A 20,386-nucleotide genomic window follows, 5' to 3' on the forward strand; every position below is an offset into this window, starting at 1 on the left:
TTGTGGTGCTGTTTGTTTCTTATTTTGCATCTCTGTAGAGCTACCTGAGTTGGTCTTGCAGTAGGCAGAAGAAACCCAGGAATCCATAACGTAGAGGGAGCTGATGGCTAAACAGATATTCTTTCTTCAGTGACTTTACTGTGCTCCAGCAGTGTGCAGCACTTCTGAGCAAGCCAAACAAGGCAGCTGTTTCAGTGCTTCTTTCTTTCCTCATCTGATTTATCTCCCATTCCCTCTTCTTGTCCTAAATTCTCTGGGAGGACGAGCGAGCAGGGAAGCAGGGGGTGCCACTTTGTCTTTGCTGGAAGAGCTGCTGGCCACATGGCACTGGTGGCCCTTTCTAGTCTGTTGTTTCATGTACAGCCTTGAACAGCTTCTGCTGTGTAATTCCCATCTGTTTAATATCCCAGGGTATCTAGATAAAAAAGAGGGAGAGAAGAATTATTAAGGCACCTTTGAGTTGCATTTTCTGAAGGTTGATCGTATTTAACTTTAACAGGTTACCTACCTGTTAAGCCATCCTACATTTAAGAGATGTCTTTTTCCTATATGGCATAGTGCACAAATAAGAAAGAAAAAAAAAAGTAAAATCAAATTGATTCAGAAGTTTTCAACTGTGACAATAATTCTGCTGTAGTGAAACTTGAATAAGTAATATGCAAAGCAACAGAAATCTCTCCTGGGGCTTCCTTACAGAGGCCAAGATAAATTATATGCAATTCAAGCACCCTAGAGTACCCTAAGTGGCAGACAATAAATGAGTTGTGCTGAAATGTGAGTAACTCGTTTCAACTTTGTGATTACATTGAATTGTGGATACTGTTACTAAGCTGCTAGTAGTGTACACTCAAAACTAGTAAACGAATCACAATAACAAGTTACTGATTCAGGAAGAGCAATCCCTCACGTTACTCTGTTGCAGTTAGGTCCTGAGGGAAGTCATGAGCTCTATATGAAACTGCTTATCCAAAAAAATAGGAGCAAGTACCAAAAAGCTGGGTACTGAGGTCACACTACTGCTACATGGTTCTATGCTGCAGCACAGGCTGTTTCGGACAAGTGGCTGCACGTGCTGCTGGCACCTGGGTGAAAAGGAGAGGTGTCGGGGTTTTTAAAAAAAAAAAGAGAGAAAAATTAGTCTTGGATGATTTTATATACTCCAGCCTACTAGTGAGGCAGCTGGCAGTGCCTTACCAGGAGAATACCTAGCATCCACTTGGAGAAAGGAGGGAAAATGCCAGAAATGCCAATATTAAGGTATGCAAACTTTGCAGAAAAATATTGCCATGGCAGAGGCAGCAGGCTGGGGTTCAGCCAAGCTGCTCAAAGCTGGGGGTGAGGAGCAGCATTGCTCCACTGCTCAGGAAGGGCTTCAGAGCTGCCGCTCTTGACTTCCACGGCATGAATGATGTTCCAGGACCAAATATTGAGGCATGTGCGGAACTGGCCATAGATTAGAAATAATTTAGCACTGATTGATGTCTGTGACTGCAGTAATGAGTTTTATCAGTCGCCAAATAGTAGCTTTTAAATGCATCAGCCATTGTGGTCATATGGAACAAGCAACAACTTAATGCAAATAAATAGCTATGTTCCTCACCTCAAATAAATTTATGATTGTCTGTTAAATCATCAAACATTTTTATATTGCACAAGAAGAATAAATTTCAAAGTATAATAAAACATAAGAAAATATAAACATATCCAGCTCCATTAGTAACTTAAAAACATGATCACCGAATGCACCTTCTAAAACTTTTCAGCAAATCTCTTAAAATAAAAGACTTGAAGATTATAATTTAATTCAGTAAACCATCCCATTTTAGGAACAATATTTTGTGGGTAGAAGATCATATTCCATACATAATAACCAGAAGGGGTAAGAAAGCACATTCAGTATGATAAGTTATACATTCTTTTATATTTAGAAGAAAAAGGGTTTGGTAATGAAAACAAAAAAAAAGTAGTATCACAAGAAACTACCTGGAGACTCCATTTTGTTTAGCTTTATAACAGTCTTGCACTTCTTTTGAATCACTCTGAGGTGTGAAGAATTAGATCTCGCTCTGGTATTAATGATAGCTCTGTTTTCCCCTGTAAAATTCCTTGGCTAGCTAAGTCTTTTTTTGAAATTATTCAACATGTTTAAAAGAAAAAACTTAAGGTTTTTTGTTGTTGTTGTTGATGTATTGTATTTTTCATTGTGTCAGTTTAGACATAGCATACAGAAGTTAGTGGAATTAATGAAGAAACTTCATCCTTTTTATGTTATTGTTGTTTTTTGTATTGTATGTTCCTCTTTACAGAAGCCCGATATAACCTGTGAAGCAACTGCATACTTATTTGCATAAGCAGATTGTAAAATAAGGTGTCATTTTTTTATGGGGCTGTACAATTCCAAGCAGAGAAGGCTCGAGTTCTGTGCCTGGAATTGTTAGGTATCAGAGCAGTGCAGATATAGAATAATAATTTAAAAAAATCATTAGATTTTAGAGAATGCAGTGAGTGCAGGCTAAGTCCAGCACCTCAATGCTTGTTGAATATTTTATATTCTGCACTGCTTAAAAGAAGATTGTCATGACTGATTTATGTGTCCTTGTTCTGTTTATCCATATATACCAAGTCTATGGCTGTTACTCCACTCCTAATAACATGATTTTAAAAAAGCAAAAGGAAAATTTGCAAATAACAACTTCTCATTGCTATCTCCAGTAGGCAGACACTTGGGGAACTGCTCCCCCAAGAAGAAATTAGGAAAATTCTTCTCCCAAAAGTCTTTCAGACAGTGCTATGGGAAGAGGTCTTCCCCTGGGTGTCCCCGATCACCAACAGCTCTCACAGGTCTGCAAGTATGGCTCTGAGGCTTCTGCTGAGGTCTGCAGGCCTGAGAGTGTACAGTTAACTTCCTAATGCTATTTTTGTGGACCATATTAAAACTGTCAGGGCTTTCAGATAGATTTCTGTTTGTTTTCACGGGAATTTGTGAGGATTTAGCAGTTTAAAAGGAAAGGTCACGTATGCATACACATACTGACTTTATGCAAGCAGTTAACACATTGAGTGCTTTTAAATTAACTGGATGGAAGGCTCTGTGAAAGTGCAAAGTATTTTAATTATTTGTTTAGTCTTATAATCATTAGGAGACTACCTGGGATAAAACATGATCATCTTCATAATATTTTTTTAAATTAAAAACCTGCTAAAACACAGAATCCACACACACACCTAACAAGACAATCATCGGCGCTTCCTTGTTTACTCCTGCTGGCTGCCAAGGTGCTTTGCGCAAAGGTATTTCTACCTCACAGGGAGCAGTTTTGATTGCTTTGGCCATATTTACTGAGGAACTACTTCGTTGCCTGGAAAGGGGGAGGTTTTGTGTGGTTTTGACTGAGTGGTGCAGTCCAGGAAGAGCCGCAGGGACCAGGGCTGCGGCTGAGAGCTTCTGTTTACTCACTAATCCCCTGGCAATCCACAACAATGAGAAAGCAAACATTGAAAAAGTTCACGATAGAGCAAGATTTAGTGTTCAGTTTCTTATCCAAAATTAAGTCCGCTACCACCTAGGCAGCGTTAACTTTATAAACAAGGGATTTCTTACCTATAAAACCTCATACATTAAGAATATACCTCTCCTCCTTTCTGAAATCGCAATATATTAAGCTGATGAAGAAGATCAACTATGGTTTACAGGTATTGTATTTTCTTTTCAATGGGATAAAAGCTGACACTGTCAAGTTAGTCACTTAGAGACCTCCTCATCAGTGTTAAGGTTTGAACATCTTTTCCTTGCTGATGATTTCAGGGAGGTTTCCTCACAAAATCCAGTTCTTCGTAATACTTTACCTGCTGTGCAGTAGGTTTCCAGATCCCACCATTCTTAGTCTTTACATTATATTTCCTTCATTTCTATTTTGGGGAGAGCATGACCGGGACATGAAGTCATTATACACCTGGTTCAAAATGGGATGTCAGTGGGACAGGCCACCAGCAGCCTTTGTATTGCCCCTTATGACTGAGAGTAACCTTCATGCTGCTAACTGCTCAGCATTTGAACTTTGTACCCTATGAATAGCTAAGTGATTTTTGTGGATATATAAGTTGTTTCCTAGGGTTAAAAAAAAAAGTCAAACAAAAAAAACCCAACCAACTTGCATATAGTGTTATACCGAGAAACACTGGCTGGTTGGAACTTTTACCTCTACTAGAGTTCAACCTGAAGTGGGGATCTGTAGGAGAAGCAATTTATCATATCCTGTGCAATACCAGGATACAACCAATACTGCTGTTGACAGCAGAGGAACAAGGAGACTTGGGGATTTGGTGTTTCCTCTCAGGTTTTGGAGGGAATTGCAATATAGGGTCATGGGCTCTACTCTTTTCTTTAAATGTGATTTCTTAGCTCATCCTTTCTGATCCGTCCCTGTCCAGTCGTCTGTCTTCACTACATCTGCTTCCTCTTTTTTCACTCCTATCAAAGATCCATTCTGTAGGGTTCTTATTTTAGCACACAAGCATCTGTCCAGACAGCCTGTACTTCTGTATTTTTAGGTTTGCAGATTTCTAAAATGTTTCCAGTGGAACAGTAAAGGGAGTTTAAGCCTGCAAACAACATAATGTTTCCTAGCTACACATGATGGATCTGTCAAAGCAGGTATTGAACCCAGTAGGGTGTGTTTACATCTTATGCAACCACTTACATTAAAGTAGGAAGAAGGCATTAAATCATTTTCTTGTGAGAGAATGTTCTTGGGAGACTCCACATTTCTCCAAGAGTGCAAATAAACTACTTTTTATGCTCCCATAGCAGACAAGATGCGGGAACTCACTAGCTTCAGCTGCTGAAATACAGCCCTCACCCCAGTGTTTTAAGGTAAGTAGCAAATGCCTGGCCCCTGCCTCGGAAGGACTGGAGCCCAGTCCCTAAAGAGGGGAAGCAGACTGTTTGTGTTGCGCAGCTGTCTCAGCCATATTGGTCTCAGGGAGAATGGATGCAACTTGTGGCAGTGTTATTCTATCTTTTTGAAATAAATATTCTTCTGAGCTACTTAAACATCAGGTGGGTTTCTAGTGATGTTTTTATTTGTTTTTTTTTTTTCTTCACGTCATTTGTTTTCTCCTCTTTCCTCCTGTTGTCTCCATTCCCTGCTTTCTGCAGTCATCTTTGGACATTAAGCACTTTCTCTGAATTTAAAGGCTGAAGATTTAGCTGAAAGACAAGGTCAGGATGCTTTGGCAAATGCTTCTAACGGTGAATAGGTTTTGGTTTTTATTGTAATAGAATCTTGTATCTGTTCCTATCTGTCTGAGACTTTATGATTTAATACCGAGAGAGCAGGCAGTACATCTAAGCCAATTCAGCTGGCAGAAATATTGTGATTTTACAGACTTGTTGTGTTGCATGTATTCTAACAGCATTTTTTATGTATATATGTATATTTAGATATACTTATATATATGTAAAGATATATAAAAATATACAGGTATGTTTTACAGATTCTGAAGTCAGAAGATACTCGACATTCAGCCTGGGCTAAAAAGTAATCTCTTGGGAAAAAAAAAAAAAAAAGAAAGAAGACAAACCACAGGATTTACTATGTCAGTATGATACTTTTCTTCATTTTTATTGCACATCCCTAACATGGATTTTGGAAAGCCGGGCATGGAAGCAGATGCTTTTAAGGAGGAAGAACATATGTCACAACGGACTGCCAATGATCTGGCAAGCATCGTACCATCTTCTAAAATAATAACTGAGAAGGTCACACCTTCTTTATCCCCAGGTTGGGTTGACAACATGAATGAGCCCTCTGGCAAGCAGTGTCCACTTTTATACAGTTCAGAAGCCAGTGGTATGATGGGCAACATTAATGACTCCACAGATAACTTGGGCCATGACCAAGCTTTTCAGCATGCAAGGCAATTATGTTATTTGGCCAGCTCTGATTTTTTTCCTCAAAAGCTGGCTTCCAGAATTCATGATGCAAGTGACACCTTGGAAGTTTTCACTCCTCCTCTGCTCCCTACCTCCGAGCCTGTCATGAACCATTGTGCTCCCACCTACAAAAACACGGAAGAGGTTAGTTTGCTTTAAATAATCACTGAATTTATAACTGCGTATTGCATATTCCTGGTGGTTGCACAGCCTCTTCAGGAAGAAAGGGATGGTAACAGTTGTGTCTGTCTATAGGTAGGAAGCTTTACCAGCAAGCACTGGGAAGTGCATCACAGCCCTGTGTTGGATTATGTTGCCTAATGCATCCATGAAATAAAGTCCTTTTCCCAGGACACAATTCATCAATTTTCCTCTGTTCCTCTTGTTGGATAGTTACTGCTATCTCCTTCCCTCTGGTGAAAAAGAGGGCATGTTCTGGCTCCGCGGTCTTATGTGTGTAATGGTTGTGAGGCATGTTTATGTTCTTATTTCTGTACATCTTTCCATCAGTTCTCTTCTCATCCTCCACCTCCTTTTTCAGCTTTTTTCTATTTCTGACCATTTCTCTTCTTCTCAGTTATGACAAAGAGATGGACAGGGGTAATTGCACAGTATCTCTTCCACTGAGTGCTCCATTTACTTCTTATACAATAGTAAATAATACAGTGCCTTAGGTACACATTTTAAAGAAACTCATGTTTCCAATACAGTTGAATTTATTATTTAGGATGTGTCTATGCTGGCAGTTCTCAACCCTTTTTCCACTGGAAGTCTATCATAATTTTAGCCTTTTTTGATGATATAAAAATAAGAAGTACATGTGCTAAGAAGGCTGCATCATCTGCCTCTTGCCCTAAGCCCACCTCGCCTCAGGGCTTCTCTTCTTATTACTGTTGGTACTAGAAACATCGAGAAATGTAGTTTGATACTATTTCTTCATGATATTTTCAGACTCCAGGGCAGCAGGACCAGGTGATGAGGCAGCATATGGAGCAGCTGCAAAGGCTGGTGGTTGAACAGCAGAAAATCATTGCGCTTTACAACCCAGGTACTTGGGGAATCCCTCCTGATGCTGCAGCACCCTTGCCTGCTGATGCTTGTGCTCCAGCAGTGAAATGCAGCAGTTCCTTAAAGAAGGCGAAGGATTGATGGTTGTTTTCAGTGGTTGGGAGCTCTTCCTCTGGCAGTCGTGCTAAAGCGTTCATTTTTTTACACACATTATACACAAGGTGCAAACCCCAGAAAAAGTTTCTTTCCTCTTTTGTACACTAAAATTCCAGGACAACTATGAGGAAGAATCCTTTATCTTTAATAACAGAACTCCTGTACAGACTTCTTTTGAAGTACGTCTTTGAATTGTACTGCAGAGAACTATAGTATAATAGTGAGCATTACAGAAAAGCTGAAACATCCCTTTTTATCTGTACCTGTATATGAAAGTTACAGCTTTTACATAGGAGAAAGGAGAGGAAGAAAGTCAACACACCATTCTTCTGTTAACAGACTCTTACCTTTAATAGTACAGCCTGTTCCTCACAGCATGATACAACTCCTTGAATAGCTTCATTTTACCAGTGGCATTGTCAGAAAATGCCATCTGCTCAGAAAGTAGAAAAAGAGGAGTCCCCCAACTTTCCACCCTGTCCACAGTAGTAGCACATTCTCCTCGGTGTGTGACCCCATGGTGAAAGGAGAATTTAGGGAAATCATGTAGGCTTGTGACAGCATTGGCCAGGCTTTATCAGGGCTGCTTGTGCATAACATCAGGCAGGGAGTATCCACAAAGGCATAGGAAGGCCAGGTGATCCTTGGATTGCTGCTGCTCTTCAGATAACCTGCTGGAGAGGCAGCTTCACCTAACCCATGTGGTAGGAACCTGACCAGCCTAAGGCATCCCCTGTCTGCATCTGTGCATTGATCCGGTAGCAGCTTTCTAAGTTTAATTTCAAGCTTCTTTGCCCAGTTGAGACTCTGCAAGGTCTTATTCTACTAAGAGGCCTATCAGAGGAGGGTTAGGAGAGCTAGGTAATGGCACCTTGCATACTAGAGTTCAGTGTAGCCTGATGCAGTCTTAGCAGTAGCTTTTTAAAGCTGAAAAGCTACATTTTTTTCAAAACTTTCTTCACATGTTCTAACCATACATAATGTGAAGAAGTCCTCTCAGTTAAAGACAGGCAAGTCTTTTGCTGTTCCTCCATGCATGTGTAAAAATACTTCATAGTTTGACCAGTTTGGACAGAATAATTTATAATCAAAATTCAATTTCAGTTGCCGTGTGAGGAACATCTGCTTGCAAATGTCCATGCAAAACAATAGGCATTACTTTATGCAGAGTTAAAGATAATAATAAAACCACCAAGAATTTATGATCTTTTGTTTCCCCCACCCCCCAGAAACTCTGGGAGTTGACTTTAGGGAAACACAACCTTACATTATTGTTGCCATAAAAGAAACCGAAATTTTAGCAAGTTTCATCTACCTTGTTAATGTATATAATAGCAAATATTAGCCAACAAAACAAAAGTGTAATTAAAAACATTGGCCAGTAAAATGCTTTCAACTTCCCTCTACACCTAGTGTAACAAAACCGGAAGAAAATTATTTAAAAAGTCTTTTAAACCTGTGTATATGCATGCATAACTAGATCTGTGTAAATATAAAAAATAGTCTCTGCTGGCTTCAATTGTCAGCATCTTTTCAGAATATCAGAGCTCTGAGGCTTTGCTTCATTCCTTCTCAGCCATGTGGGGTCAGAGAACCTTCTGTACGAATGACAAAAAGTTGGGATGGACAAAAAACACACAACCAGTTCCATAGCACCGCTGGGGTGGCTGCAGCAGATACTGACATCAAACATGTTAACAGCAACTGGAAAAGCTGTATGGCTGTCCGAGCTGCGGAGCACGTGCACAAGAAGTAGGTGTACACTGGGGTATATGCACCAGGTAGGAAGCAAGGGCCAAACACCAACCCCGGAGTGACCTTCAAAAGCCTGGCTTTCTGCAGCTTAGGTTGTCTGCTTATGTTCTGGGGACCTTGCTGAGCTTCCCTATAATGCCAGTGGTGCAAAATGAGACTGAAGGGAACATAAGACTTTGGAAAGAACACTGTGTCATGTCTGTTTGAACATCTCATTTTCAAACTTGATGCTGTGTGACAATCATTTTTTTTGGTTGGGGGGGTGTGCAGGATCTCAACCATCAGCCCTGCAGCCGGAAGCCAAGCCACACCAACAGTGGCACCAGCAGGCCTGGCTGTCATTGTTCTGATTTTCCTGATGGAGCTACGCCACTGTGAAATAGCTATCAAAAGCCACTGCTGTATACTAGGGAGAGAGCTTGAAAAAGAGGCAGAATGAAGACTATGGCTGAGTAAATGAAATCTTCTTGATTCTGTGCTTTTTGCCTCAGAGGAAAGTCTGGCTGAAATGGCAGGCAAATGCTCAGCAAGCTGTCTGCGATGACCAGGTTGAACAAGTACACAGTCGCGGCTTTCAAGTTTTCTAATCAAAGCAGAACATCCGCAGAGCAATTATGTTGCTCATTAATCCCTGCCCAAACGCCGCAATTAGCAAAATGCTTGTTGTTACTTCCACTTGTTGGCCGTGAGCAGAACAGTTAGGCTGCATCACTTTCTTCAGGTTCTCAGGAAGGACTGAGCAGTGTGGGAAGGAAAGTGCCTGCTATGCTTCATCATGCAAACTCCTCTTCCCCCTGCCCCAGTGCTCTAAGTCACTTGGCGCATTTTTGAAGAAAGGAAGTACAGTTTGTATGATGAACTCAAGACCAAGCTCATACAGTAAGAAATACATTTATAGGATGCTGTTTGAGTGTATTTACACATCCAGACACATTTAACTAACATATAAAGCCACAGACAAAATGTTTACTTGAATGAAAAGCTGACCAAAATCTTCATTGAAAGTTCTCATTTGTGCGTGGAGGCAGTGTAGGCTGAGGGTAGCAGAAGACATTGCATCATCTGGTCCATTAAGCTTTAGAGAGGTAAACTATGAAGAACCACTAGGGCTATGAATTATCTTATTATGATAAAGGTAGTTGCCATGCATTTAAAGAAATAATACAGTGACCAACAGTAAAATCAAAGCCTCATTGAACTACAGGTTGTTATTTTAATGTCTCATGGTAACACAGAAGTGGCTCTGATGTGCGAATACTAAAGATGCTAGCGATATAGCTTGGTTAACAAAAGCACTAAGTTATAAAACTACTCTATATAGAGATTTCTAAGTTTCCTGGGGAAGCACCTGGTATAGTCCAGTGTTCAAATCTTACCTACAAGTGTCCTTATGGGAGGGGGGGGATGCTCAGCCCATCGACTGGGCCCAGAAGTCCACAATGGTGTCTTCCCTCACATCCCCCTTTTCTTGGACGATTTTTATACTACTTGTTATCTTCAGGTGGAGTTTGAGTGACTCTAGTCATAAATACTTTCATTATGATTGGTGTAAAATTTTCTTGCCTCACATTTAAAGGTATAGTTTATGAAAAATTCAGGGCGCAGACTCAAGGAGGAGTGGTCGCACCTTGGAGGCGGGTAGCTTTTGGGATGGAGGTGTGTCTTGGTATTATAATAACATTATAAAGGGCAAAGTTCACTAAAGGACAGCATTTTGTCAAAAAAAAGTGACAGATTGTTGGCTCAGGGTAACAAGTAGGCAGTTTATCAGTTCTATAAGACCTTTGAGGGCTCTATTTGGTCCCCAAGTCCCCAGTTTATCACAGGGTTTTAGCCACAGTGTCTCCACTCTGTTCCATCCTTCACACTGTTTTTCTTCTGTGGTGCCATCTCGTTCCCATGTCTGCTGGATTATCACAGGGTTTGGCCTTGGAGTCTCCACTCCCTGTGTTGCTTTGCAAGCAATAGGGTACAGGGAATCGCAGATGTAGCGGATTCTTCACATACCAGCTGAGGCTGTGTCTTACCCTACAAGCCTTTTGATTTTATACTTTTCCTTAATGTGTGACCAATGCTGTATTATCGATAATTTTTAGTAATCATTCCACACTTTGCAATACCTAACTTTTACCTGCTAAGGGACTTAAGGTGTCCTAGGGGAAATGTGTATTTTACTTGCTTTGGAGTACTTTGTAAATTCCCTTTAATTCAGCATCCCTGTAGCATACAATAATTTTAGTGATGACTGAAGGTTGCAGCAAGCACGTTTTACAAATTAAATAAAATAACAAAATCAGAATTCTATTATTTCACTCTGAACATGCAAACCACCAGGTAACATGAAAGCAACATTGGTTTTGTGCAACACCAGTTTAGCAAAAGAGTCCTAGTTTGGTGCAAAATACTTGTCTTAAGCTTCTCTAATTTTTCTTCTCTGGTAATTATTTTTAGGCTTTTCTGTTTCTCCTGGGATACCTTCCCACCAAGTAGCTACGATGCCACCCCTTCCGTGCTTTCCGGCTACTTTCATTCCTGTCCAGTTCCCATCAGAAAATTCTTCCCAAGTTGAGATCCTGGAGCGCTTACAGACCTCTCCCTTGGCAATGCACTCTGCTCGGCAAGGCAGATCCCCGCTGTTCATGCCAAATGAGAGTAGTTCAGAAATCTCAGGAGAGCACATGCAGCTTTCAGATTCAGGTGGGTAAAAAGCGCCGGAAATCTGAAGCTAAAGCTATTGTGCCAATCCTGTGAATTTTTGCCCTTGCTAGTGATTGTTACTGATTTTATTGCACATCAGGGGAAGGTGTTTTGTTTTTGTGGTGGCTTGTTATAAAAGCTTTTAAAGTATTTTAAACTTGATATTTTTTTTCTTTTTGAGTCACAGTCATCCTGCCTCTCATACTGACAGAGAAATTGGGCCTTGTAGATATAAACGGAGCAGGAAGTCATTAAATTGGAAAAGCTAAGTTATACGAAGTAGAGGGCATATTTTATTTAGGGGTAGAAGAATAAAAAGTAGGAAGTGGATATAGCTTCCAAAGGCAAGAGAATGAATGCATTTCTTTAGCAAAGAAGGCCTGCTCTTCATCAGCAATCTTGGTGTTTCTCATATTGATATGGAGTCGCATTGTTTGGAGGAAAAACAATGTAAGCTGCTACTTGGCATCTTCTCTTTGCTACGCTTTGCCAGCCTCTTCTTCTGTGGGAAGACACCAAAGGGTGAGAAAGAAGAGAGAGAGATTTGCAAGAAATCAGAAGTTTATTTCAAAATGGGGGGAAGAGGAACAAAAAGAAGTGGGAATGAAACCGCCTAAAGGGGAAGAGGATGTAAATCACACCTGCATCCTGGATTCCTTTGAACTTTGATAGCAAGACCTGACTGAGATGCTGTGAGACAGCATCATGGTACAATTGAAACTCTAATTTCGTATTTTTCAAGCTAGCTCAGGACCAGTACTCTCAGTGAAAGAGTCTTGTCTCATTCTTGTGCCTGGCACTATTATTTTCCTGCTGTGTTAACCTGAACCTGGGTCAGTTGCCTAGTGAAATTTATCAGAGAGCTCCAGAAATACTTCTGCCAGCACAAATTGGGGAGGGGTGGGTGAGGACAGCAAGAACCTGAGAGCAAGAATACATTAGGACAGGGGGAGGTATGACTGCTTTTTTTTGAAAGCAGCGCTGACTTAGACCTGCTTTGTGTGTGTAAAACTAAGGCCTGGAGGCGCAAAGGCCTTAGTACATCAGGTTAACTCCTGACTGGAAGCTGGTCAGTGCAGTTGCCTTTGAAATATGCATCAGTTGAATGTGTGTCTGAGGACTGGGCTGAACTGAGACCTTCCTGACTGTTGTAAGGAGTGTGGGTTTTACTGCTGGAAACATAAACATGAGTGCACCGACAGCTTGTATAACACTTCACATTCTTGTTTAAAGGGATAAGCACCGAGCCATTGCTTCAGTGTACTCGGAACCCTACAAAAAAACTTTCCAGACAAGATGCTCAAGAAGAGAACAGCAAAGAAGACAAAGGTGAGTAACACAGTTGGTTGGACACAATGTTCTTGCCTTGCACTGGGAAGCACTAGGTAAAAATTACAGTGCTGAGGCACCTCTCCTATTAGGGCATCCTGGAGACAGCATAGCCCCATGCATGAGACTGTGAGGAGGGACACATGCGTTCTGCATCCCTTGCAGCTGCTAACCTGCTGTGTCACCTCTGGTTCCTCAGATGTATTCTGGTGCAAGGCAGGTGAGAAGGTTGCAGAAACAGCACTCATTGTCTGCTGTCGAACTGGAGATTTTTGGTGTTTAGCTGGGAAAAGCTGAGGGAATGATGTAAAGCTTTTGTATTCTTCTTGTTGGACCAGAAAGTCCTTTCAGTATGTGGCAAAGGACTTCAGTAGCTCTGGGTGCATTAATGTGACCAAGTAAGCTATATAGTTCCTGGCTACAGCAACAGTGTGTAGTATGAATGAACCAGTAAAGACTTTTTGCTCCAGCTGACAGGTCTAATTTGAGCTAAAAGAGCAAGTTTCCATTAGCTGACACTTAGAAAAAAGATTCATTGAAGTGGATTTCTTCTTGTTGTAATGAACATAGCCAGTAAGTTTCAATAGGAAAATCTACAAATTTACACTTTTGTGAAATAGAATAGAAAATGCCCAGCTAGAAAGTTTCATTTGTACAAATACTGCTTGTTAAACTGTTTAATGAACTGGCTTGCAGGTCACATAGTTACAGACACATGAGTAGTTCAGTACTGTCTAGCAAAGTGTCTCTACTGCAACGTTCTACAGTGAACACATTAACCAAGCATTGCAAATCTCTAAAGGCAAGGAGCACGACTCATACCATCTGCCCTTTCCTTATTTCCAGCAACTAGACTGAGGATCGGGAACCTCTTTTTTTAATGGGTTGCTTCCTTCCACCTACTTAATTCAATTGTATTCTATGAATTATTTTCAAAACTCAAAATCTTGCATATGTTGTTGAAAATATAAACCTTTCTCATTTGTTTTATTATGTTTATTTTTCACTTATTAATTCTATAAAGGCTTTGTTTTCATTGACCTTTTTCCTGCTGCTTAGATAACAGTCAATTAAAAGAAAGGAGTTTCCCTGAAACTTTTTCTGTTGTCAAAGGAGAACAAAGAGAACGTGTAAAGGAAGAGGTTCCTCCATCTCCCTTTGGCATAGATGGGAAGATGAAGACTGGAAACATAGAAGACAGGTGAGAAATTATCTTAATCGGTCAATCAAGCTACAAAAGCATGTTTTCTTTGATTGCACACATACTGTATATGTTATATTTGCAATACAAATGCTCTTTGCTTGAGAGTGGCAGATATGCATGGGCAGAGATTGGGCAGGTCTAGGGACTGGCAGTTGATCTACTTCTATAAAATAGGATGCTGGTTTCTCCGATTTAAATGAACTGGTTTTGCAAATATGATATTCAAAGGATAGAAGTAAGGCACAAGTTAGCAGGGAGAGACAACATCTTTTGCTATGCCATCATTTCTTTTGCAGTGGCCATCAGTTTGTCATAGCAGTATCAGTCTGAGTAGCTTATTCATTCTTCTTGCTCTGCCTCTTCAGTTGTGTCAAGATCTATTTTTATGTGCCTATATAGTGAACAGGTAGCAAAATAATCCTTGTTAAAATTATCTGAAGAGAGGAGAAATGTAACTTTTAACTTGGATCAGTTCTCTGATCTTGTTCATCACTGCATTGCAAAATGAGCTGTACCAGCACACTGAGCAGGTGCTCATGGCTAGGCAAAAATGGTTAGGTTGGCATTAGTGATGGAAGAAATGCTCGTAGAGTTGTTACCCTTCCTCAGCTGATGCAGATAGAAGCAGCAGCTTTTTGGCACTCCAGGCCTCCCATCAAGTATAGAAGAGAAGCAGCAAACTTCTAGGCAAGTACAGAGAGTAATTGTCATGGGTGTGTTTTAGTGCATTAACCATGTGGGAGTTAGGCAGAGAAGGAAGACGGGGACCTCCAGAGCAAAAGGCTGGGAAGAGGTGGCGGGATCATAAGGACCTCTTGGCAATTGGGCCTGTCCACATACGCCTTTTTGCATCAGTAGTGAGCTTCTGAAGTCCGTCTCCCAGTCACTCCCACTTGCTCTGCTTTGATTCACATTGTGGTCTCAGCATGAGCTGGATGAAACTCAAGCACAAAATGGACTCCATCTCTTTGTGACATTTTCACTATGGGACCAGGCTACAGTTGGTTGGAAGTAAACTTCCTTGAATTGTGTATTGTCTAACACTGAGTCCTCAGCAACAACAGTTTTGCTCTACAAATCTAATCCCATTAGGCCATGCTGCGTGCTAATAGACAGAGCCAGACTGAGAAATGAAAAGATTATCGGTGGTACAGTGGTGTTAGGTGAAGGTTTGGTATAGAAAGAACAGTAATGTGCTGTGTAAGTAACTCTGTTAAACCCCGGATTTTTTAATATTCAGTAGAAATAATTAATAAGTGCCTAATTTAAGGCTCTAAGCACATTTCCCATGAAATAAGATATGTTCATGTATGCTGTATTATGCTTCATTTTGAGTCAGTGTTCAATTTGTCCCTCCACAACATTATAGACATTATTTTTCTCCTCTATTGCTCTTCACTAGCTAATTCAAACCACTCTGTCAGAGAGATAGTGAGTTCTTTGTGACTGTAACCAGTTCTAGTCTGGAGAAAATGCCTGAATTTTTTTCCTTTTGACTATTTTCTATATTTAAGGAGAGACTGATACCAGCCAAAAAAAGTTACTTGCTAAAAGCATAATTAACATTTAGTCTAGGCAGGATGTTTTAAAGTGAGACTTAGGTGTCATACAGTAGTGGGCTTTTTACTAACATGTTTCACATTTTAAAAAAATTTGAGAGAACATTTCAGTTCTAAACTAAACATCAGCTCCAAGAGAATTATTGAAAGAAAATTAGTTGGAGAACCTTAAAAATAAGTACTTTCCTGTTCCCTGCCTAGGCCAATCACACCAGCAATTGGTTTTAGACAGAAGCCTTCTGAAGAATTTGTTGAAAAGCAACTTATAGTAGACAATCATCTCACAGCAAAACAGCAGAAGGAGCAGCAGGTACTGTGTCATTGGTGAATTCACTTTGTTTTTGATAAATTCTCATGGACTTTGGTATTGTGTGGGTTCTGTTTTGCCTCATTGCGTGGCAGCACATTTTTCCACTGTTCTTTCACGTGATATTAGAAGATTTTTCCCCAAAGTAAAAAAAACCTATTACTCGGTCAGTCATATTCCCTAATGTTTCCCACTGGATTCTTCTCTTTCCACATACTTTCTGGGTCATAGTTTGTGCCCGAGTCCAACATATTTAGCTAAATTAGACCTCAAGGTTGATTCTGTTAGTTTATTTCATGATAAACAATCCATTCAGGCTCTCATGTGCCACTAATGTGAAAATGGGGGCATTTCCAAATACAGTTTTTGTACGAGGGCCAAGTACAGTAATACTGTTCTGCTTTATGCCTTATGTGCAGTTTGAGAGGAGTTTATGTCTGACACCTCTAGGTGTCAGACTCAGCATTTTGTTAGGCTTGTTGACTTGGAAGCCGCACATTTCATCACTCAGGAATTTTCTCCATGTCTCCCTGGCAAAATAATATCTCAAAAAATGCATTTATATATTTCTGTGTCACATTGTAAAAAACCCTCAAAGTTCCTTTAAAAACAAAGACAAAAATTGTCTCATTTTCTATCATATAAACACTTAACACCATCTTAACCATGAGTCTACTGGTGAATTAATGGAGGCTTCACATAGCGACTGCTTCTAAAAGTTCTTGTACTTTCCCTGTAGTCTAAGGGCTGTTACTTATGCACTCAGTTATCCATAGCCAGGGTCTTTAAGACTTCTGGTGTCTCAGCTTTTTCAATGATAAATATCTTCCTTTCTGGAGAATGATTCTCAGACTTTGAATGCCAGGATTTTTGGTGTTTTTTTCAGAGCAGGGCAAAAGTAACAATTCAGAAGGCTTTTCTGAAACGAAAAGATGGTATAGCAAGGCTCAAAAAAAAGAAACAGAAGCCTTTGAAAGAAGACAGCAGGCATTCCAGAAGAGCTGGTTTGGACTGGTGGGGTCATTTCTCCCAGCCTGGCCAAGTGGATGCAGGCATATTGCAGCCTGGCGGATGCTCTCAGTTAAATCTGCAGGTCAGTAGCTCCGTGCAAATGAGTACACATGAAAAAAAGACAGGCTGTGCTTTAGCTGAGCTGGAAATGAAGGCTCAGACTGACTGCAAAGCAAAAGTAGTTGAGCAAAGTGCAGAAGAAAAAGAAGTGATTGGGAGAGATGAAGATGCAAAGGAAAATCCTGTTGACTCACCACAGAGAAAGTGGCCTGAAATCCTGCAATCATGTCCTGAAACAATAACAGAAATGAACCTACAAGTAGGTGAGGAAAGGGAAACTCATCATATGGATTCTCCAAGGCAAGCAGGCAGAACCGATGGAAGACCTGTAGCGGGTACCCTGCAAAAGGACCTAGGTAGGGCGGATCAGCCTCTGAAGGATCATCTCACAGAAGGAGCAAAAAACCCCTTGGGAGTCCTGCAAAAGCATTCTCCACTTCAAGATTTAGAAACAGATCGCATCAAGAAGCCAGAGATGAGTGCAGGGCCTGCATTCACACAGGGCCAGAAGTGGGTTCAGATATGCCCACAGGAACTTGTTTTGGGGAGCCAGAGCTCAGAAAGCAAAAGACAAATCCATACTGGGTTTAAGATGGTAAATGATAAGATAGTAAAAATTACATGTAGCTCACCGGAGGCTGTGGAGAAGGGAAGCTCATCCTCAGCCTTGCAGCAGAAGTGTCAAAGGAAGGGCACAGCTGCTTTGACGTGGCCTGTTGCATCTTCATCCTGTCAGTCAAGCTGCTTATCCTCCAACAGTGATGATGACCCCAAATCTCACCATGCTCAGTATCCCTCCCAGCATGGGCCTCAGGGAGTAGGTCATAGTGACGGACGTTTGGATCTCTCTGATGGTGATTATGCTAGCGACGAGCCCAGTGGAACTGAAAAAATGTCTGTTAAAAAGTACACCAGATCACCTCCAAGGAAACAAGATATTCAAGCAATCTCAAGACAACAAGGCAGCACAAGCAGCAGCGATTCCAGTACTGGGTCAGTCAGGCTGAAAGGGAGCAAGGCTCGCTCTTCTCTTCAGCAGTCCCTGTTTCATCTCACAAGATTGAAAAGGAGAGAGCACGAGCCTAAATCAAAGAATCAGACTAGGGCCAGGGATGCTAAAAGCCTCGAGTTGCCATCCTCAACAGTGACTGGTGAGACTCCTGCTTTCAAGATAAAAGAAATCCCTGCAGTGGAGGACCCACAGAAAAAACTGTTTACAGACACTTTAGGTAAGAGCCACCTGAGTTTTCATTTACATTTATTTTCCATAGGGGAAAAAAAATCCTCTTGGATTTATGACTCATTCTGTGTGTGCTCCCTAGGTACGTGCCACCTTTGTCAGTATTTCTCAGTCCTAAACTGGAAAAAAAAGAGAAGAAGGGAGAGATGTATCTGCAAGTCCCTGTTATGCTTCGCTCTCCATTGTCACTAGCCATTTTTCCTAAGTCTGTTGCTTGAGGTGCACTTTCAGGTGCAGAATTTGACCCCATGAGACGGGTGAGAGGTTCAGTGAGTCCCTGGAGTCAGTGCTAGAGGTCTCTGTAGCTTAGGTATGTTCCTCCCAAGGACTCCTTGACAGCAAGATGTTCACCCTCCTCAGAGATAAACTGACTTTAAAAAAGGTAGGCAAAACCTTATGAAATTCAACAAGGGTACGTGTAGGGTACTGCGTCTGGGGAGGAATAACCCCATGCATCAGTACAGGTTGGGGGCTGACCTCCTGGAGAGCAGCTCTGTGGAAAGGGACCTGGGAGTCCTGGTGGACAACAGGATGACCATGAGGCAGCAATGTGCCCTGGCGGCCAAGAAGGCAAATGGCATCCTGGGGTGCATCAAGAAAAGTGTGGCCAGCAGGTTGAGGGAGGTCATCCTCCCCCTCTACTCTGCCCTGGTGAGGCCGCCTCTGGAGTATTGCGTCCAGTTCTGGGCTCCCCAGTTCAGGAAAGACAGGGATCTGCTGGAGAGGGTCCAGCAAAGGGCTATAAAGATGATTAGGGGATTGGAACATCTCTCATATGAGGAAGGGCTGAGGGACTTGGGTCTCTTTAGTCTAGAGAAAAGAAGATTGAGGGGGGATCTTATTAATACTTGCAAATACTTAAAGGGAGGGTGTCAGGGGGATGGGAGCAGTCTTTTTTCAGTGGCGCCCAGTGATAGGACAAGAGGTAATGGGCACAAGCTTGAACATAGGAAGTTCCATCTTAACATGAGGAGGAACTTCTTTACTTTGAGGGTAGTGGAGCACTGGAACAGGCTGCCCAGAGAGGTTGTGGAGTCTCCCACTCTGGAGACATTCAAAACCTGCCTGGACGCTGGCCTGTGCAACGTGCTGTAGGTGACCCTGCTCTGGCGGGGGGGTTGGACTAGATGATCTCCAGAGGTCCCTTCCAACCCTAACCATTCTGTGATTCTGTGATTCTGTGATTCTGTGATTTTGTGAAAATAATTTCTCAAATTTGCATGTTTAATCGCTAAGACACAGAGAGCCTCATATCAGTGGAAAATGATGATTTCCTAAGAACATCTTCACTCAGTTTGTCCTGAATGCAGTCCCAGTTCTTTGGTCAACCAATCGTTCTAGCCTTTTGGTCCAGTGATCTTATTTCTGGCAATGAAATGGTATCCTGCTCAAGTAGGATTTAGTCCTTTTTATTAATTTCATTCTTGACTTTTCTTCTCTCTTAGTTTCCACTGAAGGACTTCCCCTCACATTGACTCCTCATGGCAAACCCATTGGCTGTCTCTTTGTGTAGGATCAGTCAAAATCAGTTTTGATTTGATTTTGTTCTACCTGCAGTAATAACTGGGGCAGAAATACTAACTTCTGATGGCTCTCATTTGCTCTGTCATGACTTGCTAAGCACACTCTACTCCATGTCAGACTGCTGTTAAAAAAAGATCCTGAGACATTTTTTAAAGTTATATTCAAAATAAGGTTGAACTATCACATGGCATTCACATTCCTGAAAAGGAATTCAGCTACTGACACTGATACATCCCCAAATCTGTTTCACTTATCATGATTTGTAGTGCTTGGATTGTGTTACTAATAATTATGCTGGGAATGGAATACTTGCATAATTAGGCAAAGATACGTTAACTCTGACAAATTAAGCAATAAAGCTTACTGCATTTATGCAGTCTGGGGTTTTAAATACGTAGAGAGGGTTCACAAAGTTCTGTGTACTAACATAGATATCTTTATAGAAGAAAGCCAGCACACCATTACCAGAGGGTTAGAGATTTGTGCATATCACAGAGGATCCCCTTCACTGACTTGGGTGAAAGAACAAGTGAAAGCAATGCGTTTTTGTAGGTAAGTCTGTATACATCAGAAATTGATTTGTATGTGCAAATATGTCCTT

At 41.2% G+C, this 20,386-nt stretch overlaps 1 protein-coding gene across 1 annotated transcript in view; it reads left to right on the top strand.

The window, feature by feature from the left end:
* Window positions 1-5,641: 5,641 nt before the first annotated feature.
* The window catches only part of TCP10L2 (t-complex 10-like 2), a 38,413-nt gene continuing 23,668 nt past the window's right edge, over window positions 5,642-20,386 (top strand). The window contains exons 1-7 of the mRNA XM_009891474.1: window positions 5,642-6,079; window positions 6,887-6,983; window positions 11,306-11,551; window positions 12,785-12,880; window positions 13,940-14,081; window positions 15,845-15,953; window positions 16,837-18,014. Of these exons, the coding sequence (XP_009889776.1) occupies window positions 5,642-6,079; window positions 6,887-6,983; window positions 11,306-11,551; window positions 12,785-12,880; window positions 13,940-14,081; window positions 15,845-15,953; window positions 16,837-18,014 (2,306 nt within the window). The remainder of the gene's footprint in view (window positions 6,080-6,886; window positions 6,984-11,305; window positions 11,552-12,784; window positions 12,881-13,939; window positions 14,082-15,844; window positions 15,954-16,836; window positions 18,015-20,386) is intronic.

Source organism: Charadrius vociferus, unplaced genomic scaffold, assembly GCF_000708025.1.
Source record: "Charadrius vociferus isolate BGI_N301 unplaced genomic scaffold, ASM70802v2 scaffold68, whole genome shotgun sequence".
Taxonomy (NCBI): Eukaryota; Metazoa; Chordata; class Aves; order Charadriiformes; family Charadriidae; genus Charadrius; species Charadrius vociferus.